General features: G+C 46.2%; 1 protein-coding gene across 2 annotated transcripts in view; it reads left to right on the top strand.

Moving 5' to 3' along the window:
* NSMCE1 (NSE1 homolog, SMC5-SMC6 complex component) overlaps positions 1 to 26,149 on the top strand; it is a 43,521-nt gene extending 17,372 nt beyond the window's left edge. For both annotated transcript variants that reach the window (XM_049904648.1, XM_049904649.1), the window contains exons 3-8: positions 16,475 to 16,596; positions 18,106 to 18,183; positions 19,431 to 19,577; positions 24,357 to 24,473; positions 25,334 to 25,454; positions 25,910 to 26,149. In XM_049904648.1, the coding sequence (XP_049760605.1) occupies positions 16,475 to 16,596; positions 18,106 to 18,183; positions 19,431 to 19,577; positions 24,357 to 24,473; positions 25,334 to 25,454; positions 25,910 to 25,989 (665 nt within the window). In that variant the 3' untranslated portion in view covers positions 25,990 to 26,149. The remainder of the gene's footprint in view (positions 1 to 16,474; positions 16,597 to 18,105; positions 18,184 to 19,430; positions 19,578 to 24,356; positions 24,474 to 25,333; positions 25,455 to 25,909) is intronic.
* The last annotated feature ends 1,844 nt before the right edge of the window (positions 26,150 to 27,993 follow it).

Genomic DNA, 27,993 nt, shown 5'->3' with positions numbered 1-27,993 from the left:
CCCTGGTTGGAAGGTAGGCATAGGTTGCCTGTTTTAGTCATCTAGTGTTGCTATAACAAAAGTGTCACAAGTGGATGACTTCAACAAACAGAAGTTTATTCTCTCACAGATTAGTAGGCATCCTCAATTTAGGATGCCAGCTCAGTAGAAAGCTTTCTCTCTCTGCTGGCTCTGGGCGGAGGTCCTTGTCAATCTTCCCTGGTCGAGGAGCTTCTTAGCTCAGGACCCCAGGCCCAAAGGACATGGTATTCTCCTGGCTCTTATTTCTGGGTTGTATGAGGTCCCCTTGTCTCTCTGTTTACTTCTCTCTTTTATATCTCAAAAGAGATTGGCTCAAGACACAATCTAATGTTGTATATTAAGTCATGCCTCATTAACATAACTGCTGATAATCCCATCTCATTAACATCATAGAGATAGGATTTGCAACACATAGGAAAATCACATCAGATGACAAAATGGTAGACAATTGCACAATATTGGGAATCACGGCCTAGTCAAGTTGACAGATATTTTGGGGGGACACGATTCAATCCATGACAATGCGTAAGGAGTAAGATCTGGATTTGAGGATTTCCGCAGATCACGGAAGGGCAGTGATTTTGGAGAGACAGGCAACAATGGTAAAAACCCTCAGCAAATTAGAAACATGTGGGAACTTCCATAAGCTAAGAAGGGGCATTGTCTTAGTCATTTAGTGCTGCTGTAACAGAAATACTATAAGTGAAAGGCTTTAGCAAAGAAAAATTTATTCTCTCAGTCTAGAAGTCCAAATTCAGGGTGCCAGCTCCAGGGGAAGGCTTTCTTTCTCTGTCGGCTCTGGGGAAGGTCATTGTCATCAATCTTCCCCAGTTGAGGAGCTTCTCAGCACAGGGACCCCAGGTCCAAAGGATATTCTCCTGGCTCTTGTTTCTTCGTGGTATGAGGTCCCCATGTCTCTCCATCTGCTTCTGTCTTTTATATCTTGAAGAACTTGGTTTAAGACAAAATCTAATCTTGTAGATTGAGTCCTGTCTCATTAACATAGCTGCCTCATTAACGTCACAGAGGTAGGATTTACAGCACATAGGAAAATCACATCACATGACAAAATGGTGGACAATCATGCAATACTGGGAATCCTGGACTAGCCAAGTTGACAGATATTTTGGGGGGACACAATTCAGTCCATAATAGGCATCTACATAAAACCTACAGCTAATGTCATACTTAATGATGAAGGACTGGATAGTTTCCCCCAAAGATTAGAAGCAAGACTAGAATGTGTATTTTCACTAGTTCTGTTCAACGTTGAGGAAACCCTGGTGGCATAGTGGTTATGAGCTATGTCTGCTAATCAAAAGGTCGGCAGTTCAAATCTACCAGATGCTCCTTGGAAACTCCTTGGAGCAGTTCTACTCTGGCCTATAGGGTTGCTATTAGTTGGAATCAACTTGACAGCAACGGGTTTTTTTTTTTTTTTAATTCAACATTGCAGTAGATGTTCTAGCCAGTATAGTCAGGCAGAAAAGAAAGAAGGAAGAAAGAAGCAAGGAAGGAGAGAGAAGAGGCATCCATATTGGAAAGGAAGAAGTAAAACTACCTATCCGCAGATGACACGATTGTCTATGTAGAAAATCTGATGGAATCTACAGAAGAGCTACTAGAACGAGTGAGTTGAGCAAGGTCACAGGATACAAGATCAACTTCCAAACATCAATTACATTCCTATATGTTGTTTTTGTTAGGTGCCATTGAGTCAGTTCTGACTCATAGCAACCCTGTGCGCGACAGAACGAAACACTGTGCCCAGTCCTGTGCCATCCTCACCATCCTTGCTGTGTTTGAGCCCATTGTTGCAGCCACTGTGTCAGTCCATCTCATTAAGGGATTTCCTCTTTTTCACTGACCCTTTACTTTAACAAGCATGATGTCCTTCTCCAGGGACTGGTCCCTCCTGATAACATGTCCAGAGCACGGAAGACAGAGTCTCACCATCCTCAATTGATAACATGTCCAAAATACATGAGACGAAGTCTCACCTCCACACTTCTAAGGAGCATCCTGGCTGTACTTCTTCCAAGACAGATACGAGCAACAAATAATCAGAAATCAAAATCAAGAAGCAGCATCTTTATCATAGCATCAAAAATACAAAATACCTGGGAATAAATCTGACAAAAGATGTGTAAGTCCTATATGACGAAAACTATAAAACATGTTGTTAGGTGCCATCCAGTTGGTTCTGACTCACAGTGACCCTATGTACAACAAAACAAAATACTGCCCAGTCATGCACCATCCTCACAATTGCTGCTATGTTTGAGCTCATTGTTGTAGCCACTGTGTCAATACATGTCTTTGAGGTTCTTCCTCTTTTTCACTGACCCTCTGCTTTATCAAGTAGGATGTCCTTCTCCAGGGACTGTTACCTCCTGATAACATGCCTTAAAGTACGTGAGACTAAGTCTTGCCGTCCTCTCATCCAAGGAGCACTCTGGCTATACTTCTAAGATAGACTTGTTCGTTCTTCAGACACTCCTTAGTATATTCAGTATTTTTCACCAACATAGCTGAGAGAAATCAACAATCTTAATAAATGGAAAGACATACCTTGTTCATAGGCCAGAAAACTCAATATTATTAAGATGTTGGTTTTCCTCAAATTGAGTTATAGATTCAACTTAATCTGAAATCAGAACACTGCAGGTGTTTTTGTAGAAATTGACAAGCTGATTTTAAAAATGCAATGGACCTAAAGGAACAAAAACTTATAAAAATAAGACGATCAAACTTGTAGGACTAATACTACCTGATTTCAAGACGTATAGCTACAGTAATCAGGACAGTGTAATATCAGCGTAAAGATAGGCATATAGATCAATGGAACAGAATAGAGAGTCCAGAAATAGACTTGCACATAGATGGACACCTGATTTTTTGACAGAAATGCAAAGGCAATTCAGTGGACAAAGATAATCTTTTCAACAAATGGTGGTAGGTTAATTGGCTATCTGTATTCAGAAATAGGAATCTTGATCCAAAAATTAACTCCAGATGGATCGCAGACCTAAATCTAAAACCTAAAGCTATAAGACTTTGTGACCTTGAGTTAGGCAAAGATTTCTTGGAAACAACACCAAAAGTATGATGCATAAGAGGACAAATTAGTAAATTGGACTTCAAAATAAAAAGCTCCTATTCTTTACAATATATTGTTAAGAGAATGAAAATGCAAGCCAAAGACTGAGAGAAAATATTTGCAAATCATTTATCCGATAAAGGACTTGTATTCAGAATATACATACAGAGGACTCTCAAAACTCAGCAATAAGAAAACATACAACCCAATTAAAAAACGGGCAGAAGGTTTGAACAGACACTTAACGAAAAAAGTTATGTGGATGGCAAACAAAAATATAACAAACAAGCATATGTTTGAAGCACCATCCTAGAAGTCTGACTCAGAAGAGTTGGTAAGTAGTTATGGAAAGTTTCTTTAGTTCAGTTTCTCAAAAACAAACATCTGGGAGCCAGGACTCTGAGTCCTTCCCAAGTGGCCTCAGGCCGCTTGTGGAATGGGTGGGTGCTCAAGCCCTGTGATTTTGTGGTAGAGTGGCGTTGAATACTGTAGTGAGGTGTATGCTGTTGCCTAGCGTGGGATTTGAGGGTGTCTGCAAACCTGGACCAGACTTTTGGCTGGAGCCTCTGTTTCATTTATCATGTAGTGTTATGGATTGAATTGTGTCCCCCAAAAGTATGTGTGGTTATAATCCCATTTGGGGATGGGTTTTCTTTGTTAATGAGGCAGCATTAGTGTAAGGTATATTGTCAGTCAGTCTCTTTTGAGATATAAAAGAGCAGATTGACCAAGCAAACAAGCAAGCAAGCAAAAATGGGGGAAGATAGATACCAAGCTACACGAGATTGCTGAGGAATAGAAGCTGGTAAGAGACAAGGACCTTTCCCCAGAGCCCACTGAGAAGGAAGCCTTCCCCTGGAGCCGCACCTTGAATTCAGACTTCTGTCCTCCTAGCTGAAAAAATAAGGAGTCCTGGTGGTACAGTGGTTAAGGGCTTAGCTGCTAACCAAAAGGTCGGTGGTTTGAACCCACCAGCTGCTCCTCAGGGGAAAGATGTGACATGTAAAGATTCCAGCCTTGGAAACCCATGGGACAGTTCTACACTGTCCTGTAGGGTGGCTCTGAGTCAGAATCAACTCAACAGCAGCAAGTTTTTTTTTTTTTTTTTTAAACCCTGAGAAAATAAATTTCTGTGTGTTAAAGCCACCCGCTTGTGGTGTTTGTGTTACAGCCCCAGCAGGAGGTAACTAAGACTTGTGAATTTACTGAGCAGAAGCAGAAAGTCACCACAGCCTACACATCTACAGGGCAATGATACCCTCAGAGTTATTTGCTTTGTTAAAATGTTCTGGGGCTGAAAAGGCATGCCTTGTTTTTTTGGTTGAACAAGTTGGTGACCGAGAACTTTTTAAGGGCATCATCAGGTCCAGTCCCATCATTTTACAAATAAGGAAGCAGAGGCTCCTAGAAGTTGGCTGTGCTGCCCAGCTGGTGGCAGAGCAGGGCTGGCATCCAGGGCTTTCTGGCTGCGTGCCCTCATCATTGCCACATGCTGCCTTCCTACCCAGGGCCAAGTTCACTGATGGAGTTCATGGCCACAATATCCTAGAGGAGCTTTCTAAATTTATTTTTTATTTTGAAATAATTCCATTCTCACAGAAAAGTTGCAAGAATAGTACAAAGGACTTTTCTTTTTTTGCTTAAATCATTTGCGAGTAGGTTACCAACTTGAAGTTCCATTACCTCTAAATTCTTTAGGGTGTATTTCCTTCTAGTCAGGACATCCTTCTAAATAGCCATAGTGTAACTACTAATATCAGGAAGGTAACATAGATCCATCACTGCTGTCTATTCCACAGACTCCATTTAAGTTTCCCTGTCCCAGTGGAGCTCTGGTGGCACAGTGCTGCTAACCAAAAGGTCGGCAGTTCGAATCCACTGGCCGCTCCTTGGAAACCCTATGGAGCAGTTCTGCTCTGTCCTAATAGGGTCGTTATGAGTCAGAATCAACTGGACAGCAAGGGCTTTTTTTTTTTTTTTTTTTTTTGGCAGTTGTCCCACTACTGATTTTTAGCAAAGGATCCACATGTTGCATTTCATTGTTATGTCTCTTTAGACTCCTTAAATCGGGAGTAATTCTTCAGTCTTTCCTTAATCTTTATGACCTTGATTTTTTAAGGATTACAGGATAATTATTTTGTAGAACAGTGCTGTCTGATAGGAATATAATGTAAGCTACACGTGTCATTTAAAATTTTCTGGTAGCCACGTTCAAAACAGTAAAAAGTAGCAGGTGAAATTAATTTTAATACTATAATATAATATGTCTAAGATATTATCATTTCAGTATGTAATCAACATAAAATAGTCTCAACAATGGACTCACACATACCAATGGTTGTGAAGATGACCCAGGACCGGGCAACAATTCATTCTGTATAAGACACAAGGTCACCATGAGTTGGAGCAGACTTGATGACAACTAACAATGACAATAATAATCAATATAAAAAGTTACCAATGAGACATTTTATATATTTTTTGTATTACCTCTTTGAAATCTAGTGTATATTTTACACTTACAAAACAAAACAAAAAAAACCCAAAAAACAAGCCTGTTGCCATTGAGTCTGTTCTGACTCATAGCAACCCTATCAGGACAGAGTAGAACTGCCCCCAAAGAGTTTCCAAGCAGTGGCAGGTGGATTCGAACTGTCGACGTTTTGGTTAGCAGCCATAGCTCTTAACCACTGTGCCATCAGGGTTTCCTCTGCACTTACAGCATATTTTAATTGAGATTAGGCATATTTCGAGTGCTCAGCAGGCACTTTGTGCTTGTGGCTACTGTATTGGACAGTCCAGTTTTGAATGTTCCTCTGTTTAGGTTTGTCTGATGTTTCCTCCTGATTAGATTCAGGCCGTGCTTTTTTTTTCAGTTGCCCTTTTTTTTTTTATTTTTAAAAGCAGTTTTGGGGTTATAGAAAAATTGTGCAGAAAGAGTTCCTATGTGCCCGTCTCCCCTCTGCACACAGTTTTTCCTGGTATTAAACACCTTGCATTCACGTGGTGCATTTGTTACAGCTGATGAACCAGTGTCAATACAGTCTCACTAACTGAAGTCCATAGTTTATATTAGGGTTCACTCTTTGTGTTGTACAGTCCTATGGACTTTGACAAATGTATCACATCAGGTCAGGTGTTATTTTTTGGCAGAGATAATATAGAAGTGATACCGTGTACTTCTCTTTGCATTCTAGCAGGGGGTATACAGTTGATGAAGATAATGTCTTCCAGGTTTCTCCACTGTCAAGTTACTCTGTTTCCAATGTGATAAGCATTTTGTGGGAGGGTACTTTGAGACAAGATAAATAGCCCAGTCCTCAGCCTGCTTTCATCCACTAGCTTTAGCATCCATTGATGTTTCTTCTCATTCTTACTCCAGTGGTTGCCAAATTGCTGGGAGGTACTGAGCTATACTCTCTGTTGTTGTTAGGCGCCATCAGGTCGGTTCCAACTCATAGAGACCCTATGTACAGCAAAACGAAACACTGCCAGTTCCTGCACCATCCTCACAATCGTTGTTATGCTTGAGCCCATTGTTGTAGCCACTGTGTCAGTCCATCCCGTTGATGGTCTTCTTCTCTTTCGCTGGCCCTCCACTTTACCAAGCATCTTTCTCCAGCACCAACATTTTGCAGTTAATTATGCTGTATGGTCAAGCCATGTTTTTAAAATTTTTCTCTTTTTAAGCATTTCACTTATCTTTTGTGCTAAGAACAAAAGTATCTAAACTTTTAGATTAAAAAATTACGATTTGAATTATTTCAGTGAGCAGAATAAATAATGTGATGTTCAGGCAGAAAAACCAGTTGGCTAAAGTGCATGTGTCAAAACTAGATTAGTGAACTCGATAGCAGAGGAAAATCGGGGTTTGATAATATTTTCGGTTTTTGTCAAACTTTTATCCGCCTTCATCCCGTATTTGTTTTCCTCATGCCAATTTACATGTCTTTATTTGCTCTGGTGTCTTTGTGCATACTTGAGGGCTCATGACCATCGTGAGGCAGCAAGCGTTAATAGTGGGTCATCAGTGACATTCTTGACGTCTTTGTGTAGTTTTCCATCTCGTATTGCAGTCATATCTGTCAGCACCTCTCTTTCCAAGGAAAGCTTTGTGATAATTAGAAGCTAGTTCCAAGTAAAATTTCCTTCTACTTTTAAGGATTTCTTTGTACCTCTGTCCTGTGGCTACGATGAACAATTAATAAGCTTAATTGTCAGTTTATCAAGGGGGATTAGGTCTGTGGTCATAACCTAAAAGTAGCAAAAAATTAGCATGAAAACTGACATCGAAAGTGTGACTCAATGAATTTTTCAACGTGTAGAGTTTCACAACAGGTAATTGTCATGTGGTTAGATAGAAATCTTTGGGTTCAAGAATCACTTTAACCATGAGAAAATTAACACTGTTGTTGCTTGCAAATACCTGGCTCTTGGTGTGGACTAGATGTGTCCAAATCACAGCCCACTCTTGACTTTGTGCAGTGCAGGACCCAGGGTGGGACCGATCCCCAGCAGTACATTCAGGCCAGCAGGGATCTCTGAGCTGGGATGTCTGTGTGCGTCACTCTTCCAAGTGTAGACATCATTTGCTTTGGAATGCATCATGCACTAGATCCCAAACACAAGGGAGGTCGTGTATGGGTGGGTGGGAGGAGTGGGAATGAATCCTTCAATAGGAGTACCACAAACTCCACCACCAGACTTGCCCTGGCAGGAACAGTGAAACCATTGTTCAAAGACATGGGTTCAAAACCTGTTTCTACAGGGACTTGGGAAAGTTCTTCTGCTTTTCTGAGTCTCAGCTTTCTGTTTATAAAGGAAATCATATCTACCTTTTGGAAAAGTTGTGAGGATTAAATGAGGGAATTCATGGTAAGTGCCTGCACAGGGTACTTCTCAGTACCCGTTCTGTAATGCTAGTTGCTGCCCCTTCCTTCTGTATTCCTCTCTATGTCATCTGATCCCAGGCAGGGCTGGGTAGTGGGGGTGTAGGTGGTGGTAGTGACTGTCAGAAAATCCATAATATGAGTATAATAGTGTACTAGGAATCATTATGTAGGGTTGCATTCCTGATGCTGTGATTTTCCCAGAAAATCCAGAAGGTGTGGTCACCACTGATATAGCACATCTCTGTCGGTCAGCCAGTGAACATGTGTTTGGTCTGTTGTGTGTCCAGCAGTGCTCTTGGTGATACAGTGATATAATGGTGAACAAGAGCAGCAGAGTCCCAGCCCTCAGGGAGCTTACATTCCAGTAAGAATAGAGAAGGGCAGAAGACAATGACTGGTAGACAGATGAATGTAGTTTTAGGTGCTGAGTGCTGATAAGAAGATACAGTGAAGGATGTGGTAGAGCATGCCCGGGGATGTGGTTTTGGCCAAGGTCTCGGTGAGGGCTTTCTGCTGAGGTGATGTTTTTGTTGATGCCTGTAAGGTGAAGGCAGCCATGCAAAGATCTGGGGGAGAAGCTTTCCAAGTCAAAGGAACAACATGTGTGCAGGTCCTGAGATGGGGAGGAGCTTTGCATGTGTGCACGACAGAAGGAGGGCCATGTGATTGGAGGGCAGAGTGAAGGGGGAGCGCAGGAAATGGGGACTGGGCAGTGATAGGGTCCATCAGGCAGGCATGTGGATAGGGTGGCGGGAAGTCATTGACGGCTTCTAGGTGGGACAGTGCTCCACAGAAACAGCGTGAAAGCCACTCGTCCCAACAATAGGTGGACCATCTGTTTTCAAAGGGTGAGTTTAAAATGAAATGTATGTTAACAGTATCAACAGTGAAATTCTGCTGAAAGTGGTTTACCTTTTCTGTGATGACTCACATTGTAATTCAGGACTTTACATGTTCAGTATCATTGTTGGGAACAAGTCAATATTGCTCAGTATACCTTGGGCAAGGGGACTGCCCAGTAGGTGGGTTTACTCTAGCTATAGGGACAGCAAGTGTGTCCTTGTCACTCCTGCAGCAGTGTTACTGTGGGCTTTCAGGCACCTAATGCATGGCCGCCAAGATGTGGGGAATGGGCCAAGTACTGAAAATTAAAGTTTTAAGCACCGCCATTTGAAATAAGACCGAAGAGTAAACTTTCTAACTGAAATAACCTCTTAATTAAAAAAAAAAAAAAAAAATTACCTCTGTATGCTCTGAAATGGATCTTTAACAATAGTTTAAAAGCCATCTGTTATTAAGAGCTTGTCCCGCGGATGTAGAGTCTGTGGGTGGTGCAAACAGTTGATGCACTTAGCTGCTAACAGAAAGATTGGAGGTTTGAATCCACCCAGAGGTGCTTCTACTTCTGAAAAATCAGCTGTTGAAAACTTTATGGATCACAGTTTTACTCTGACACACATGAAGTTGCCATGAGTTGGATCGATTTGGTGGCAACTGGTAAATTCCTCCTATACTGTCAGAGACCCTGAGCTAACCCACCTTGTTACGGGACACTCATTTTTTTTTTTCGATTCTGGCTCTTGAGTGTTAAGGGTCAAGTTATGTGGTTGTTGAACACTGAAATATATGTATGTTGTTAGGTGCCATCGAGTCAGTTCTGACTCATAGTGACCCTATGTACACAGAACGAAACGTTGCCTGGGCCTACGCTGTGTTTGAGCCCATTGTTACAGCTACTGTGTCAGCCCATCTCATTGCAGGTCTTCCTCTTTTTCACTGACCCTCTGTTTTACCAGGCGTGTTGTCCTTCTCCAGGGACTGGTCCCTCCTGATAACATGTCAAAAGTATGTGAGATAAAGTTTCACTATCCTCTCTTCTAAGAGCATTCTGGCTATACTTCTTCCAAGACAGATTTGTTGGTTCTTTTGGCAGTCCGTGGCATATTCAATATTCTTTGCCAACAACATAATTCAAATATACCAATGCTTCCTTATTCATTGTCGAGCTTTCACATGCGTATGAGGCAACTGAAAATAACATGGCTTGGGTCAGGTACATTTTAGATCTCAAGGTGACACTTTAAAGAGGTCTTTTGCAGCAGATTTGCCGCATGCAGTGTGTTGTTTGATTTCTTGACTGCCGCTACCGTGGGTGCTGATTGTAGATCCAAATAAAATGAAATCCTTGACTTCAGTCTTTTCTCTGTTTATCATGATGTTGCTTATTATGAGGATTTTTGTTTTCTTTTCGTTGAGGCGTAATCCATACGGAAGGCTGCGGTCTTCGATATCCATCAGTAAGTGCTTCAAATCCTCTTCACATTCAGCTAGCAAGGTTGTGTCATCTGTGTAACGCAGGTCGTTAATGAATCTTCTTCTTACAGTCCAGTTTCTCGGATTAATCTGAGAAGTTATATATACATATATGTGTGTGCATGTTTGTATCTATGAGTAAAACTTTTTATTATGGAAAGGTAGAGAAAATAGTATATGGGTATGTACCCATAACCCAGCTGAAGTGATGACCAGCTCATGGCCAGTCTTGTATTATCCGTACCCCTACCACATAGTCCCCACACTATTTTGAAGCAAATCTCAGACATTCTTGTATCCCTTCATTTCTAAGTAAGATTTTTTTAAATGACTGCTCAAGTCATTTCGTCATTGCACTGAACTAAAGGCCAGATTCTGGTTTCTGGTCTGGACTTTGTCACTGGCCTTTTGATCTTGGGTAAGTCCTTAGCCCCTCTCACTCTCAGTGTCCTCTTTTGTGAAACAGAGACAGTAGTCCCTCCCGGCTCCCAGTTGTTAAGGATGGTCTCACGAGATCACGAGGGAGCAGTACTGTGGCACGTAGCGGATTGGTGGAGAGATGTAGAGAAGTGTTTGTCTAATAATTAGTATTTACTACATAAAAGACACTTCTTTTTGTCAACTTTCCCTCCGTCCCTGCCCCTCTCAGCACTGTTGACTAGCCATACTTTGGGAGTGCCATTGTAAACGTTAACCTTTTCACTCGCATATCTGAATGCAGAGAGAGAGCTGCAGCAGAAGCGAGGTCCAGTGGCCCCTCGCACATCTCTGGCCCAGTGTCCTGCCTGCCTGCCTTTCCTTCTCCCCAGCTCAGGGGTCTACTCTCTCGGGGCTGGGTCTGCCCCAGCGCCTGTGGCCAATCCAGGGCCTGGGCTGTCTCATCCTTAGCTCAAATGAGGGGGCTGTCATGGAGGGCAAGGTGGCCCACATGTGGTGTGTTCCCTTGGGGTGTTATATTTTTCTGTTATTTCCTCTGCCTAAAAATAGCATTTCCTGTCAGTGGTGCCTAGTTTGGAACAAAACTATTTGTTGGTCGTAGATTAGGGCCACCGACTTACTACTGATTGCCTGCTCTCCAAGTGCACAGTGATTCCTACGTCACAGTAGCCTGTGGGGAAGCAGGGACTCTGATTAGCAGCAAGGGTTCATTGGTAAAGATAAAATTTTAATTTTTATGAGAAAATATGTACTGAGGTAGCCAGGAAAAAAAAAATCTCTCAAAATGAATTTAGCCAACCCATCCTCCTTAGAGGAGCTATGAACTCTGGTTCAGGGCTGCCCAGCCTGTCAACTATCTTGAGTCCCAGCTTTCAGTTGCCCCAACTGAAAGGCATTTCCTGCTAAAGTGCTTTTCTCTCCACTTCTGGGTCTTTGGCCTTTAAATGAGCTTCTCCTGAAGCAGTGCATTGCAGCCCCCTCCGTGACCTGGCTGAGCCATCCAGTGGGATCTCCTCTCTTTGCCGAGGGAAAGACGGATGTTGGCTGGTCCCAGCTCCTGCTGTGTCTTCTCTGTATGCATAGCCCTCCTTCTCCAGTACAATCTCTGGTGTCATTAGTAGGCATTGCCTGGATGCTTTCTTTCTTGGCTGAGCCCCTCTTTGTGACTCTGAAGCCACAGTGCCAGGTGTAGGAGGTACGTGGTTGTGACCTTGTAGGGTCTGGTATAGGGACTACTCCCAGGCTTGCTTTGAGAACCTTCACTCTGCTCTACAGACACTAGGTGGCTTGGTGCCAAGAGCAGGGGTCCTGGAGTCAGGCCTGGGCTCCATTTCCAAGTTATGGGAACCCTAGGCAAATTATTTTAACCTTCAAGCCTCTTGTGTGTGTGTGAATGTGTATAAAACAGTACCCACCTTACGGGGTTATTGGGACTGTAATGATTAAACATACGAAGCAAATGAATCGTGCCTGACCTATAGTAAGGTTTGTTACAGTCACATGTTGGAGGCCTGTTGTTTTCAGCCCAACAGTAACGACTTTACCACAGGTCATACGAAATATACAGTACATCAGTTTATAAGTAGAGAAAACACAGGTGGCACCTGAGATCAGTATAGACCCTTGCTTGGCTCAAACATGGCACTGAATATCCTGGTTAGGATGTATTTTTGCTCCTTTGAAGAGACAGCTTGGGCAGCACCAGGGCCTTGTTCCTCACTCCCTGTAGCTGGTCCTTCCACATTGCTGACTGCAGATCAGTGGTGTTGAGGGAACTGGCCTCTAATCCAGCTCTACCTGACAAATATCTGATGTTTAATACTTAGTCATGTCTCTCTTCTTCTCAGTAGGTCTGGGACTCTGAAGAGAGGAGTGTTATTAATTAGCACTCAGATCTCTCAGATTGGTAGAACCAAGACTAGAAATAGCTGCCTCAGAATCTTGTGATATGGCCTTTATCTCATGTACCTTATTATGACCATGGACTCATAGGATATTGGGGCCACAAGGATCCTCAGACCCTGCTCTTTAGCCCAGTGTGTCCCTCCAGATTTGCAAACTATAGCTTCTCCACCATGGGCTCCAGGAGCAGGGAGAGCATAGGGGCAGAACAGTGCAAATGAGCTGATTTGAAGACTTGAGTTTGGGGAACACTGATCTGGTGCCACCTTGACACTTTAATGGGCATATTAGGGTTCTCTGGCTAACTTAAAGAGGAAGGTGTCGGGAGACAGTTGGGAAAGAACGGACTCACGACTGATGGAAGGCTGGGAGTTAGGCTGGGGAGTGGGCAGCAGCCAAGGGGCACCAGGATGCAGGAAGCATAGCAACCCTCCATGGCTAGAACCCCTTCCCCTCTGCAGCTCCCTCTGTCTCTTGGTCATGTTGAGAGAGTGTCTGATTGGCTGAGCGTGGGTTCTTTGTCCACACCTGGCTGACCTAGGATTGGGCCCCTTTAACTTCCTGATTTCTGGTTCTCTGGATGTAGGTACCTGGAATTATTCTCTCACCAAAACTACACATAATGGAGAGAGGGCAATTAAAAAAAAAGTGTAGGGTCTTGTTAGGGAGGGAAATAAATGCTGGGCAGCAAACATTACGGACGACTCCTGCAGTGGGGCAGCCAGACCACCCAGTACCTGGAACAGAGTGTGATGAGGAGGGTCATGCATGAGAATGTGGGAGGAGAGAGCAAGGGAACTCACCTAGTCCATGGTCAGGGAGGGCCCGTACATGAGGCAGACATGTGCAGGACGCCAAAGGATCAGTGAGCCAGGTGGTTGGAGCGAGGGCTGGTGGTAAAGAAAGGGCTGGAGGGAAGAGTGTTCTAAGCAGGAGTCAAGTTGGAGGTAAGAGGGTTTGTGGCCCTCAGAGACTTGAGAAATGGGGAGAGAGGGGTGAGGGCAGGACCAGCTAGAGCCCATGCCTCGGGCTAGTCCCGTGGCCCCCTGCTGCCCCTGTTGCTGCCAAAAACTGGTCGTATTTTTTAGGGGTGGGGGAGGTACGTGGTTGCTGCACATGAGAAGTTTATTCTAAGGTAATGATTAAGAAAGAGATAATACGGCATGGGCACATCTGTGAGAAACATGTAGAGCGTCAACAAGTTGAGAAGAACACGGTGTGGCCCCTACCTAGGAAGCTGGTGTGGTAGGAGGGTAAGAATCGAGAGAATATGAACAGCAGAGCAGGTAGTGTGTTTCTGCAGTACGAAAGTACAGCAGTAGGAAGTGTGTTTTGTTTTGTCTTAAATGAAAATACAGTGAAAACATGTTTGTGAAAAAATGAAGCTGGACACCAAACGAGAGGTGGTGGGAGAGAGGAGAGAGGGCTGTTGGCTCATCTCCCTGCACACAAGGTGTATGGAAAGTCCTCTATATTAGAAAGTTTTTGATCTGCCCACAGAACACATTTTTCTGAATGGTTCCCAGGAGGGACCTTTTCAGGGGAAAATGTGAATTGTCACTTTCAGAAGGGAGGTGGGACTTGCCACTGTGTCATACTGGGTGGACAGGGTTGGCTGCTGCCCGCGGAGAACCCTGTCACTCAGTAAGAGGTAGTTCTTGAGTGCTGATTACCACGTGCGTAAGTTTCCCAGAGTTGGGTACTTTGAAGGGTAGAAAGGGTTTCCCTCAAGGCTGAGGGCAAGGGCTCATACAGGATAGCTGGGCTACAACATTCACGAGCCTCTGAAGAGCTTCCCGTGCTGTGGAAGTGCGAGAGAGCGCTAAAGCACTTCGTATAGGCAGTGGCAGAGGTTTCACAGAACAAGTGCCATCTGAGGTGATGCTAGTGGTTTGTAGGCAGATAGGAATGGGAAGGAGGGGAGGCATTTCAGACAGAGAGAACACGTAAGCAAAGGCATGGGGGCAGAGAATATGCGGGCGTCTCACTCCCTGATCAGTTTTCCCTCAGTCATAGCCATGTTTCGTTGTCCTACCACATCACAATTTTTGCCAAGTCCCGTGTATCACCTACTTATTATTACTAATATTTTTAATTTAAATTATTTGATTTCTTTTTAACGAAAACAGCTTTACTTAGAAAGATTCAGGTCCCTGCTGTTACTTGCATGTTAGTATTACTGCTGTGTTCTTTGTCATCAGCGTCTCTGGGCCCCCACGTCATGGCCCTTTAATAGAGTTTATGAACTGCTGCTGTGACCTTGTCCTCTCCTGGCACCAACATGATCTGATATTTTTTTAAACTTGAATTACACAAGTAGCTTAGAAATACATTATGTTTTTAAGAAGTCAAGTGACAGAGGTGAAGCTCAGGTGCCTTGCTGTGGTCTTCTCCCTACCTTAGTGCCTTCCTAGTGACAACCAGGGTCATCTGCTTGATGGACCATCTTCCAGGGATTTTTCTTCACATGTATATATATATGTACTTATAGGAAAGTCACAGCATTGTCTTGTTGGGCTTATTATTGTTTCTAACATAAATGATATCATTTTGTCTATTTTTCTGCCGTTTCTTTTCCAGAGTGATTTTTCTAAGGTGCAAATCTTTTAAAAATAATTAATCGTTAATTATATTTTCATAAATTAAAACAGTGACAACAGTAATACATACTTCTGGTTGAAAAAACATCACAATTCAAAAGGGTAATTCCAGGACACAACGCTGGCCCTGCCCCTCCTCTGCTTCCGACTCTGAAAAGGCTCCCTGTTGCCCCTAGGAGAAAGGTCACACCCTCCCTGGCCTGCAGGGCTCTGGGTGATCTGGCTTCTGCTCTCCTCTCCAGCCTCATCTTTGGTCCTCCCCTTGGCTGATTCCTGCCATTCCTGCTGGTCCCTGCTCCCACATCCATTCACCCGAGGCTCCTGCAGTACTGGGTTGGGCAGCCCTTCCTCAGACTGATGACCCTACTCAGTGGTAGCTGGCTTCCTCGTCCACTCCTGGGTGTGAGGTTCCTGCTGGTGGGGCAGTGTGGGGTGGGCTGGTGCTCCAGCCAAGAGCACCGTCTGGGTCCAGGTGCTTGCTCTGCCAGTGCCTAGTGGTGCGACACTCTCTGTGCCTCAGCCTCTTTACCTGTAGGAGGAGGAGGAGGCCAGTGCCTGCCTCGGGTGGTTGAGGGGAGGATCAGTTCATTACTGTGTGAAAAGCACTCAGCCAGGACCTCTCCTGTGGTGAGAGCCCACTGTGAGGTGCTGTTCTTCACTCTTGCTCCACCAGGGCCCAGCACAGGGCCGGGCAGGTCAGTGTTCAGTAAATGTATGTGTGTCGAAAGGAATAGAGAGATACACAGTGTGTGTGAGGATGTGTAGGGGACAGAGACTTAGTGTCGGGGAGCTGGGGACAAGGTGGAGGAGTTGGGATGTGATGCTGAGGGCAGCGAGGGCTTGTTGCAGGTTCTGAGCACGTTGAGCGGTGCGAGAAGGTGCTGACTGGGGAAAAGTAATCAGGTGGCAGGGAACTGTGTGGAGGGGAAGCGGTCGGAGATGCGAACAGAAGACAAATTACAGCAGTCTCAGATACCAATTCCCCGGGCCTTTCTATCTCACAAGGACCTCGTCTATACTCTGCTTGACTTCGAATGTCCCAGGATGTAAGAAGCCATGCAGGATTGGTATTCTCCCCTGAGGGCCAGGGCCTTCACCCGTCTCTGGCTTTGCTGTCATATGTGTTCAGGTGCGAAGGAATGATTGAAAGAAGCTACATATTCTTAATGATGCCCTCCCACCACCCTTTTTTGCTTGTTTATTTACAGGCAACGCTACTGTAGAGAAGTTGGAGGACTTCATCAACAACATTAACAGTGTCCTGGAATCCTTGTGTATTGAGGTAAAGAAAGGAGTCACAGAAGATGATGGGAGACCCATTTATGCTCTCGTAAGTACAAGACAAGGAGCCCTAGTGGTGCAGCGGTTAAGAGCTTGGCTGCTAACGGAAAGGTTGATGGTTGGAACCCACCAGCAGCTCTGCAGGAGAAAGATGTGGTGGTCTGCCTCTGTAAAGATTACAGTCTTGGAAACCCTATGGGGCAGCTCTGCTCTGTCCTGTAGGGTCCCTATGAGTGGGAATCGACTTGAGGGCAACGGGTTTGGTTGTTTTTGTTTTTAAGTGCAAGACAGAGAGCCCTCTTGTGGCATTTGTAAGGAAACATCTGAGTGTGCCTTGGAATGAGCACCCTTGCTTGTAAAGAGTGAAAGTGTGCCTGGCCTTATACAAGGGCCTGATGTGAAGTAGAAAGAAACTGAAACCGCCCCCACCTCCCTGACCCAGACCATCTTCCTGTCCTCACAGTGAGCCCTGAGGTCTATATTATTCTGTTTTTTGCTTTTTTGTTTCCATAAACACATGAAGAAACCAAGACTCTGAAGGGAATGACATGTTCACAGTCATCTAGTTGTCAAGGTTGGGCCCAACCAGAACTAGAGCTCAGGTCTCTTAACCTCAGTCAGTTCTCATTAACCCCACCACACGGCAGCCTTGCCAACCCAAGACATGGCAGTGTGTGACTTTGTTTTTTGACAGTTCTCTGTAAGAAGTCACCCTAAATGTATGGAATATTAGGGTTAAAGGAAGAAAATGAGTTTTCATTTGGACCAGAACATAGAAGCTGGGAGAAGAAACGTCGGGGAGCACTAGGATTGAGACCCATTGGGCATCCTTGGCTAGGGGACCACCCTTAGGCTTGTCGTAGGAGACCAGGCAGACCTCTGTGACGTTGTTGCCCACCCACTCATAGGCTCTTACCAACCAGGCCCATACTCAGAAAGGAGCCTGCTAGCCCAGAGTTTCCCAACTGTTCCGTGAAAAAGGGCTATGCAGTCAGACACCTGTGGAAATGTTGGGTTACACAAAGTAAAGCAGATTTCTTTGCTACTCTGTGCCTTAGTGCCTTTTATATTTGGAGCGCCACTGGCATGTAGACAACTTCCCAAATTTATCTGAGTTTGGAAAGTATGGCACAACCTTTGGAGCCTTAAAATCTCTGAGAGTTGGATGTTGGCATCTCCTATCTGGAGGAGAGATGAGAGGGAAGAGTGGGTTAGAAGCTGGCGGAATGGACACGAAAAGAGAGAGTGGAGGGAAGGAGTGGGCTGTCTCATTAGAGGGAGAGCAATTAGACGTATATAGCAAGGTGTATATAAATTTTTATATGAGAGACTGACTTGATTTGTAAACTTTCACTTAAAGCACAATAAAAGTTAAAAAAAAAAAATCTCTGAGAGTCGGGCACGCTGACTGAGCTGAAGAGTAAAGTCTGTGATAGTAAACTGATTACAAACTCCCCTCAGTGGCTGGACACAGGTGCATGATGCCTGTTGAGGGAGGAAGGGAGGGCCCACAAAGGAGTTAACAAACAGTGACCTTCATGCTGACTTGTTCTTTTAGGTGAATCTTGCAACAACTTCAGTTTCCAAAATGGCCTCGGATTTTGCAGAGAATGAACTGGACCTGTTTAGAAAGGCTGTAAGTGCAGTAACTCCCCTTGCCCATCAGCCTGGCTTCTTACGGGAAGCTTGTGTCTTCATCATTAGAAATGGAAACTAGTCTTAGAGGGTCAAAAGCTCTTTCTCTCCAGAATTCACAGCCTCTGCTGCCAGGTGATTTCTGGGGAGGTCACCAATGGCTACCTGAGAAAGAAGGGCTATTTCAGGTTTCACCCCTGGCTGGGTGAGCAACCGCAGGGCCTCATGGTATGTGATGCAGTGGACCAAGTGGTACTCGGTGACTCAGAGTGTGCCCTGGACCAGTGGCATCAGCACCACCTGAGAGCAGAAATGCAGAATCTGAGTCCCCTCCCCAGATAACGAATCTGAATCTGCATTTTAAGAAGCTCCCCCCGACTCCGAATTATTTGCACATTCACATTTGAGACACACTGATCTACCAGGCTTCTGAACTGTTCTCTCTGTCCCTCTTGTCCAGTACTTGGCTTGGGCACCTGGCTAAGACAGTGGCCCTCATTTCGTAACTGGGGAATTAAAAATAATTCAGACATTCCAGCCCCTCTGCAGATCTGCTGAAGCAGAATCTCTGAGGCTGAGGCCCTAGAATCAGCACTGCTTAAGTCTCCCTGGAGGCCCTTGGTGGTCAAGCCTGAGAACTGGGGCTGAAAGGCGAGGGATGCACACCTGTGTGTGTGTGCAGGCAGCCTGCCCTCCCAGGTGTTCCCGCCCCGCCCTGGGCAGAAGCTTTCGGGAGCTTGCCTGTCAGCCCCTCCTGGCGCTGAGTGCACGTTGCTTCCGTGGCTCCTGAGCTGTCTCTCTTCCTTGCTCACTTGTCACTGAGCTCAGGAATGTGGTACCTGACCTGTGTGCTCTCTGGCTCTGCCCTCTCATCTGTCCTGGCTCCAGCCTTCCACTTGTGCTAGCCTTGATGTCCCCTGAGGAGTAAGGACAGGCGCTGCCTCCTTTATGTCGTCATTCTCCAGTTCCCGTACTTTCAGGGAGGTGAGGTTGGAAGCAAGAGAAGTCAGGTGACCCTTCTTGACTTCTGATCATTAAGATTATTTGGGATGAAGTTACAGGAGTGACCACTGAGTCAAAAGGACTGGACACACTTAGGGCTTGTTTTCTTGAAGGGTGGTACCAGTGTCCACGTCTGCCTGTGAGATGGCCGTTTGCTTTTCTGCACCCCTGCTGGCAAGTGTAATATTGCTTCAAAGTCGTTTTGTCGATTTGATAGATGAACACAGTTCCTGCTCTTTTTTCTAGTTGGAACTGATTATTGACTCAGAATCTGGCTTTGCATCTTCCACAAACATTTTGAACCTGGTCGATCAACTTAAAGGCAAGAAGATGAGAAAGAAGGAAGCCGAGCAAGTGCTACAGAAGTTTGTGCAAAACAAATGGCTGATTGAGGTAATTAGTCTGGTTTCCCTAGCTTGGCTCACTTTCTAGACTGAATAATGATTTTTCCTCCAAAACCACATTCATGTCCACTGATGTCTGTTAAGCCAGACCCTTTCAGGTCTGTTACCTGTTCCATGCCTACAGCAACCCTGTGAGGAGGATTTGGACTCCTCCCCACCCCACACCATGTTACTCACACGATCTGTTCGGGGCCCTACAGCCAGGGTGGCATTGCCGAGACTCGCTCCCAGGTTTCCAGGCTCCAGGATTGGAACCCTTGCTCCACAGACCACTTGGCAGTGTAGTACAGTGGATAAGAGCACAGCCCGAGCATCAGGTCTAAAGCCCTGGGCCTCGTGACCTTGTACTCCTAATCTGTGAGAGGAGAATAAGTGTTACTTTGAGGCCTGTAACAGCAGAAGTGAGACATAAACCAGAACTGTTGCCATTAAATCAGTTCTGACTCATGGCAACCCCATGTGTTATAGAGCAGAACTGCTCTGTAGGGCTTTCTTGGCTATAATCTTTAATGCAAGCAGATCATCAGGCCTTCTTCTGTGGCACTGCTGGGTGGGTTTGAACCTCCAACCTTTAGGCTAGTAGTTGACTGCAAACTGCTTGCACCACCCAGGGACCTAAGGAGTGAGACAGTGGATGTAAAGTGCTCGTTGTGGGGCACCTGGCACTTGTAGTAAGCTTGCAAAGTTCTCTGCTATCATCATCATTGTTATTATCAACATTATATTACTCAGGACCAGTGCTCTTGGACTCTTTCACTTAGACACTTACCCTTAAGGAGCAAAGAGGAAGTAGAGAAGAACTTTTTGAGAGGGAACTGTGGAGATCTGTGAAAGCACCACACTGCAGGCTGAAGTTTCTAGACACCCTTCCATGTCCTAGTCCTAGTGATAGGAGCAGAACAAACGTTTCAGCTCCTTTTCCAAAAAGGAACCACTGTTTCCAAGAAAGCCAGGAGCCAGGCATGCTCAGCTTCTGCCCATTTTATTGCACCCTGCCCCCACGAGTTTCTGTGACCGTGTAGGATGTGTTCTGTGTCGTCCCGGAACCTTCTCACTTGGTGGTCGGATCTGTGGCTGGAGGCTGCTGCTTGTGGCTGCTGCGATCCATCACTTCCTTTTCAGGGAGGGCTTGCTTCTGGGTTGTCACAGTTATAGTGGCCTGAGCTACTGATATCTAAATGGGGTGGACCCATCCCTGGTGACCTGACCCGAAATAGTCAGTTCCTGAGGTGCCCGATAGGAGGAGAAAGGCAGGAGAGGGCAAGGTGAGGATGCGGAGGGACCCACGTTCACTGAGCTCCTGGCTTGTGCCGGGATCTCCTGGCACATCTACGTGCATCATGCACTTGAGTCCTCCCAGCTGCCCGCCGCCGACGATGGAGTGCCCTGAGTTTTAGCTGAACAAAATGCAGCTCACTGGGGGCAGAACCTGAGTTCAGACCTCAGTTTGGGTGACTGCTGCTCCCTATCGATTGCTTTGTCACAATTTTTCTTTGGGGTGTAAGAGATATTTGCTCATTACAGAAAGATTAGAAACTATCAATATGCAAAAAGAAACACATTGAAAGTGACCTGTTTTCTCACCCCCTAGTGCTAACTCTGTAACATTCTAGTTCACCCTCTGGGTCCTGCTTTTGACCGGCGAGTTATCATTCACATCGTGCATAGACTGACATTGTCATGTTATGAGTTGCACAGGCTGCAGGGATGTCCTCTGACTTTATTTAGTGTTAGACTTTCCCTTTGCCCCAGCCCTCTGTGCTCAGGGAGGCTGGGTGACAGGGTGGGAAGGCCACATCTGTGGAGTCTGTTGGATCTGAGTTGGGAATCCAGGCTCCTGCTTCTTCATCAGTAGAATGGAGATGGTAGTACTGCCTTCTTCAGGGGCAGCTCTGAGCTCTGGTGAGATGGTGGGTCAGGCAGGCGCTGCTGAGCGAGTGGGTGCTGCAAAACCCAACCTGCTGGCCTCCCTCAGCTGCAGCGCCCTGGGAAGAGTCCTTTTGTTGTTGTTGTTGTTGTTGTTGAGAATGTACACAGTGGAACATGCACCAGTTCAACCATTTCTGCGTATACAGTTCAGTGACGTTGATGACATTCTTTGAGTTGGGCAGCCATTCTCACCCTCTTTTCTGAGTTGTTCCTGCCCCATTAACATAATCTCACTGCCCCCTAATGCTTCTATCTGATCTTTTGAGTTGCTGTTGTCAATTTGATCCCATATAGATAGTCCTTAAAAGAGCATAACGCTCAAGGCAGACATTAAACTAGACTATTTGGTTTTAAGAAGACTTCAGGGAATATTTATGGTTTAACGTTTAAAGAATATCTCAGGGCAATAGTTTCAGGGGTTCATTCTTCCCTCCTCCATGGCTCCAGAAAGTCTGGAGTTCATAAGAATTTGCGATTTTGTTCTCCATTTTGCCCCTTTTAATTAGAATTCTTCTGTAGAGTCTTTGATCAAAATGTTCAGTAATGGTAGTTGGCCACCTTCCGGTTCTGGTCTTACGGCAAAGGAGGCAGTTGTTCATGGAGGCAGTTAGCTATACATTCCACATCCTTCTCCTGTTCCTGACCCTCCTCCTTCCTCTGTTGCACCAGGCAAATAAAGACCAATTGTTGTACTTTGGATGGCTGCTTGCAAGCTTTTAGGACCCCAGGCACTACCCAGTTAAGTAGGAGGTAGAACAGAAGCACTAAAATAACTGGAATGTCCCATGAAACCATGACCCTAGACTTTCAAGCCAAGGAACCAAATCCCATGAGGTGCGTGGTTGTACATAAGCAGCCTCAGCAGCTACTTTTTTTTTTTGTCTTTGTTCTAAATATCTCTCCTGAACAATGTTTGCCAATTCAACTTTTTATAGGTGTACAACTTATTGACAGCAATTACAATAATTGGTTGTGCAACCCGACGCTTAATCAATGCAGTATTTCTTCATTAACTCCCCTCTTTTCCCCCTCCCTCCCACACATGGTAACCACTATTTAATCCTGGTCTCTACACATTTCCTTTTCTTGTCTTTTTGTGTAAGTGAGGCCATACGATGTTTGTCTTTTTGTGATTGACTTATTTCACTTAGTATAATGTCTTCCAGCTCCATCCATACTGTAGCATGTATCAAGACTTCTTTTACTGGCTGAGTAGTATTTCATTGTATGTAAGTACCACATTTTAGTTATCCCTTCATCTGTTGATGGGCATTTAGGTTGTTTCTATCTTTTGCTATTGTGAATAGTGCTGCAGTGAACGCTGGTATAACAGTCTTTGTTTGAGTCTCTGCTTTCAAGCCTTTTGGGTATATACCTAGGTGTGGAAGTGCTGGGTCATGTGGTACTTCCATTTTTAGTTTTCTGAGGAAACACCACACTGTTTTCTATAACGGCTGTATCATTTTGCATTCCCACCAGCAGTGGATCAGGGTTCCAATTTCCCCGCATCCTCGGTGACATTTGCTATATTATTATTTTTTAACTTAGTCGTCCTAGTGGGAGTGAAACAGTGTGCAACTGTGGTTTCAACTTGCCTCTCTCTGATGGTTAATGATGTTGAACATCTTTTCATGTGTTTGGTGGCCACTTGAATGTCCTCTGTCGACATATCTGTTCAAGTCCTTTGCCCATTTTATGATTGGGTTGTTTGTCTTTTTGTTAAGTTGTTGAAATTTCCTATATATTTTGGTTATTAGATTCTTATCAGATACACAGTTTCTGAAGATATTCTCCCAGTCTGTAGCTTCTCTTGGCACTTTTGTTGCAACTTCTTTTGATGGACAAAAGTTTTTCATTTTTATGAGGTCACATTTACTTGTCTTTTGCTGTTTGTGCTTTTGTTATTATATCAGATAGCCCATTGTTAAAAGCTAGGCCTGACTGCACTGCCCCTGCATTTTCTTCTAAGAATTTTATGGTTTTAGTTTGCACATTTAGGTCCTCAACCCATTTTGAATTTGTTTTTGTGTGTGGTGTGAGCTCATTAGTTGACTTTGATGAAACATAAAATGAATTTACAGGGGCTCCTGTTGCATTTGAGGCTTTGCCCTCTGTACTGGGTTTCGCTCAGTCCTGCCTCTTTCCTGTAACTTGGCGATAGAGTTGGCCACAGCTGCCACATTGTCTACGTGCTTCTGGGCTTTCCTGGGTTTGCAGGCTGCAGGGTACGTGGACTGGGCCCTGATGTGGGAACCCGGAGGCCTGGCTTCCGTTCGAGGCCCTGTGCCCACCATGTGATTTGGGGCTGCTCCTGCTGTCTCTGGACTCAGTTTCCAGGGTCCCCTGTAAAGCGAGGTGGGCGGGTTCAGTGCTGCAGCTGAGGTATCTGGTGTGATGCTTTTGGGGAGTGGGGAGGGGTGCGCTGGGAGAAGGGTGGCAGGAACAGACACTCTGGGAGGGGTGTCTTGGGTTTGAGCCTCTGGGAGACTGCCTGTCCTTTCCTGGCCTCAGTGTCCTCGTCTGTGAAAGGCAGGGACAGTGCTGCCTTGCTTGTGGGCTGCTGTGCAGATTGAGTGGCTCTGGTCTGTGAGGGCTGGGGGCGGGGGGGTGGGGGGGCGTGGAGAGGGCGCGGAGGCCGTCCTCTCCATTTCCTTTTAGGCACAATCTCTTGCCTGGCACTGGGGAAGCCTGCAGAGGAGAGGGATATCCAGACCCGGTGACGTGTCCTAGGCCCTGCGCTAGGGAACCACAGAGGGAACAGCCTGAACAGAACCCTGAGCAGGAACGGGCCTGGTGTGCCAGTGGCCTGAGATGGCACCTCCCATCACTGTCCCTGCAGAAAGAAGGGGAGTTCACCCTGCACAGCCGGGCCATCCTGGAGATGGAGCAGTACATCCGGGCGACATACCCTGACTCCGTGAAGATGTGCAACATCTGCCACAGCCTCCTCATCCAGGTACTGTGCGGCAGTGGGCGGGGCTCGCCACTGCTCCTGCCCGGAGTTCTCCTCCTTGCTGGGACCTCGGCGCTGCCCACAGATCCTCTGAGTCAGCAGATCGAGGGAGTCGCGCCTCGCTGTGCCTACACGAGTGCACCCTTTTCTCCTCCCTGCTTCCTCTTGTCTAATCCAAGCGTTCTTTGTTTTATTTTTCATCAGAACTGCTCTCATAAGTCCTTCATAAAAAGTTATGTGGTGAACGCCATTCTCTGTTTTTCAGTGTTCCTCTAGGCCATGGGTTTTATTCTGCATGCTGTCGTTCTGTGAAGCTTTACAATCACTGGACTAGTCCTGGACGTTGGCGTCTCCTTTTAAATTTCTGCTTTTTTGCAGTTGTACATGACGCTGTGATAGGCCTCTTTGCTCCCTGATCCTTGGGCACTTGTTGATTATTTCCTAGAAGTGGAGTTTCTGGGGCAAAGAGTGCATGTGCTTTTCTAGCCTTCGATCCACACTGCTGGCTGCCTTTCTGCAGGGTTGTCGCAGTTTGCACCATCTGCAGGATCTGCGTGTGCAGGGCCCGCACGTGCACAGCTCGAGAGTACCTGGGGCGGCCCTGCTGCTCTGCTGGGCTGGCCTGCTGATGCCACGGGCTCCGGCCTTGAGTCTTTCGCTTTTTCTCATAGGGTTGCCGGCATTAACTTGATCTGAATTCTTTGCTAAAACACTAAGGACTCTTGGTATTATTATCATTATTAAGTTGGGGCCTGGAAGATAAAAATATGTAACCAGCTGGATGTTTTCCTGGCAACTTCCCTGAAGATCTGTGAGACACAGAGGTGTGCGCAGGGACTCACCACCAGCCTTTCTCGTTGCAGGGTCAGAGCTGCGAGACCTGCGGGATCAGGATGCACTTGCCCTGCGTGGCCAAGTATTTCCGGTCCAGTTCTGAACCACGCTGCCCCCACTGTAACGACTGCTGGCCCCACGAGATACCAGGTTCGTAGTCCTGAAGAACTCATGGCCCAGCCTCCAGCATCTGGCCCCTGGCACTGAGAAGGCACTGGAAACAGGCAGCCCTTAGAAGGGTCCCATAGCACGTGTGTTTCCACTTTAACAGGACCCAAGTCCCCTAAGCTGAAGCAGCCTCTAGGCCGACTTGCTTGCACATTTCCAAACGGCTTTCTAGAACCCGGTAGAAATTCCAAGGCATGTGAGGATCTGGTCTAGTAAAGGCTCTCTGGCAGCCATCACACACACAGCTCCTTCAGTTCGTTGAGTGTAGATTAGGGCTAATTCTGCCTTTCTCACAGGGTGGGTAGGAGGATTAGCAGTGACAAATGCCACAGACATGATGCAGAATCCTGGGGCCCAGGCCATGTAGCTGTGGTTGTGAGCTGCTGTGCAGCCAGCCCTGCCATTCACAGTGTCTTCCCGGGCCTTTCTGTACACAGAGATCTTCAACCCTGAGAAGGAGAGGGAGGCTGGCACCTCCTCATCAAACAAAAAGTCCTTGCGTGCCAGGCAGCATTAGCGGTGCACAGGGCCGTGGGGCACCCTGCCTCCAGGAAGATGACCGGCACAGCCATGCTTGGAAGAGAGGCACTCGGGGCTTCACATGTCACACGAATCACCTCTCTTATTTTTTATGTTCACTTATTAATCGGTTTGGAATAAAACTGTATGAAGCAGTTGCCGCGACCTCTGTCTATGGTCTGTGCCTCTCTCTGTGTTGTGGCCTGTCTTAGTTGTCTAGTGCTGCTATAACAGAAATGCCACAAGTGGATGGCTTTAACAAACAGAAATTTATTCTCTCACAGTCTAGTAGGCTGCAAGTCCGAATTCAGGGTGCCAGCTCCAGGGGAAGGCTTTCTGTCTCTGTCAGCTCTGGAGGAAGGTCCTTGTCATCAATCTTCCCCTGGTCTCGGAGCTTCTCAGCACAGGAATCCTGGGTACAAAGGATGCGGTCCGCCTCCGGTGGTTGCTTCCTTGGTGGTATGAGGTCCTCATGTCTCTTTGCTTGCTTCTCTCTTTTATATCTCAAAAGAGATTGGCTTAAAACACAACCTCATCTTGTAGATTGAGTCCTGCCTCATTAATATAACTGCCTCTAATCCTGCCTCATTAACATCAGAGAGGTAGGATTTACAACACTCAGGAAAATCACATCAAATGACAAAATGGTGGACAATCACAGTGCTAGGAATCATGGCCTAACCAAGTTGACACACATTTTTGGGGAACACAATTCAATCCATGACATGGCCCTTCCTTTTTTCCTGGAGTTCAGATGAGAACTCAGAGTCCTTGGTTTTGGCTCCAAGCAGGTAATGTTAGCAGAGCTCCCCTGCATGACAGTACCGAAGCCACCACTGCTCAGGGCAGCTCACGGTACTCGGCCAGGGCAACTTTGCCACAGTCCCCAGCTTTGGTCATTCATCCCATCGAGACCTGGCCAGCTATAGTCTGGACTTTTGAGCCCTGGCCTTGGCCTGCCTGGAATCTGGACACTCCTCTTGCTGAGGCACAGCTGGCCTGAGCGGGCACAAGGCCGGTAGGCTCGGCTACACTTGTGCTTTTCCTCCCTGGGTCCCTTGTGCATCCTCTCGTGAGTGGCAGCCCTGCCCATCCAGCTGCTCTTGCCAGAAGCTGGAGAGGCAGCCTAAATGCCTCCTCCTCCTGGTCCTCCTGCATGAACTCAGTCACCTAATCCAGTCCAGTTCACCTGCCAAGTGGCCCTCCGACCCACGGCTCCTGCCCTAGGCCGGGTCCCACTGTCCCACCTCCACCTCTGCAACAGCTTTGTGCTGATCCTGGCTCCTCCAGTCTGCTTTCGTGGAGTGATCTTCCCACAGTGCAGGTCCGAACATGTCACTGCCCTGCTGAAGACCCTTTGGCTTCCCACTGGCCAAGGGGTTGGGTCTAAACTCTAACAGGACTCACATGACCCAGATGGTGAGGCCTTTGCTTCTCTTTCTGCTTCTCCCTTCCTGGCTTTTCAGCAATACAGTATTTCTTTCAGATCCTAAATGAGACGTCCTGTTTCTCACCTCTGCGCCTTTGCACGTTATTCTCTCTGCCTGGATACTCTCCCCTCTTCTGCCTCTTCCTTTGCCCGACTAGTAGATTGTCACCACGTCCGGCTCCCTGTCCATCTCCCTGCACTTTCTCCATCATCACACTTGCCACACTATTGTAATTCCTTGTCCTCTTCCTCTCCTCCTCTACCTCGATATCAGTCAGGCACATCCTTCAATTGTAAGTGACAGAAAACCCGACTCAAACTGGCTTAAACAAGGAAGGACTTGGCTAGAGGCAGGGCTAGCTTCAGGAGAGGCTTGATCTGGCTCCAGTGATATCACCAAGCACCCATACTTCTGTCTGTGGGGAAGGGCCTGGCAGTGAGTTGCACTGGTCCAGTCGGTAATTCTTGAACTGACAGAGTCAAGGGTGTTAACAGGAGAGCAGAGCAGTGGAAGAGGAGGTTGTGCAGGTAAGACAGGCAGGCGCCAGGCCACAAAGGCCTTGAATGCCAGAT

The sequence above is a fragment of the Elephas maximus genome, chromosome 12, assembly GCF_024166365.1.
Source record: "Elephas maximus indicus isolate mEleMax1 chromosome 12, mEleMax1 primary haplotype, whole genome shotgun sequence".
Classification (NCBI taxonomy): Eukaryota; Metazoa; Chordata; class Mammalia; order Proboscidea; family Elephantidae; genus Elephas; species Elephas maximus.
Note: the sequence above shows the minus strand (reverse complement) of the source record. Positions and strands in the feature narration are given on the sequence as shown.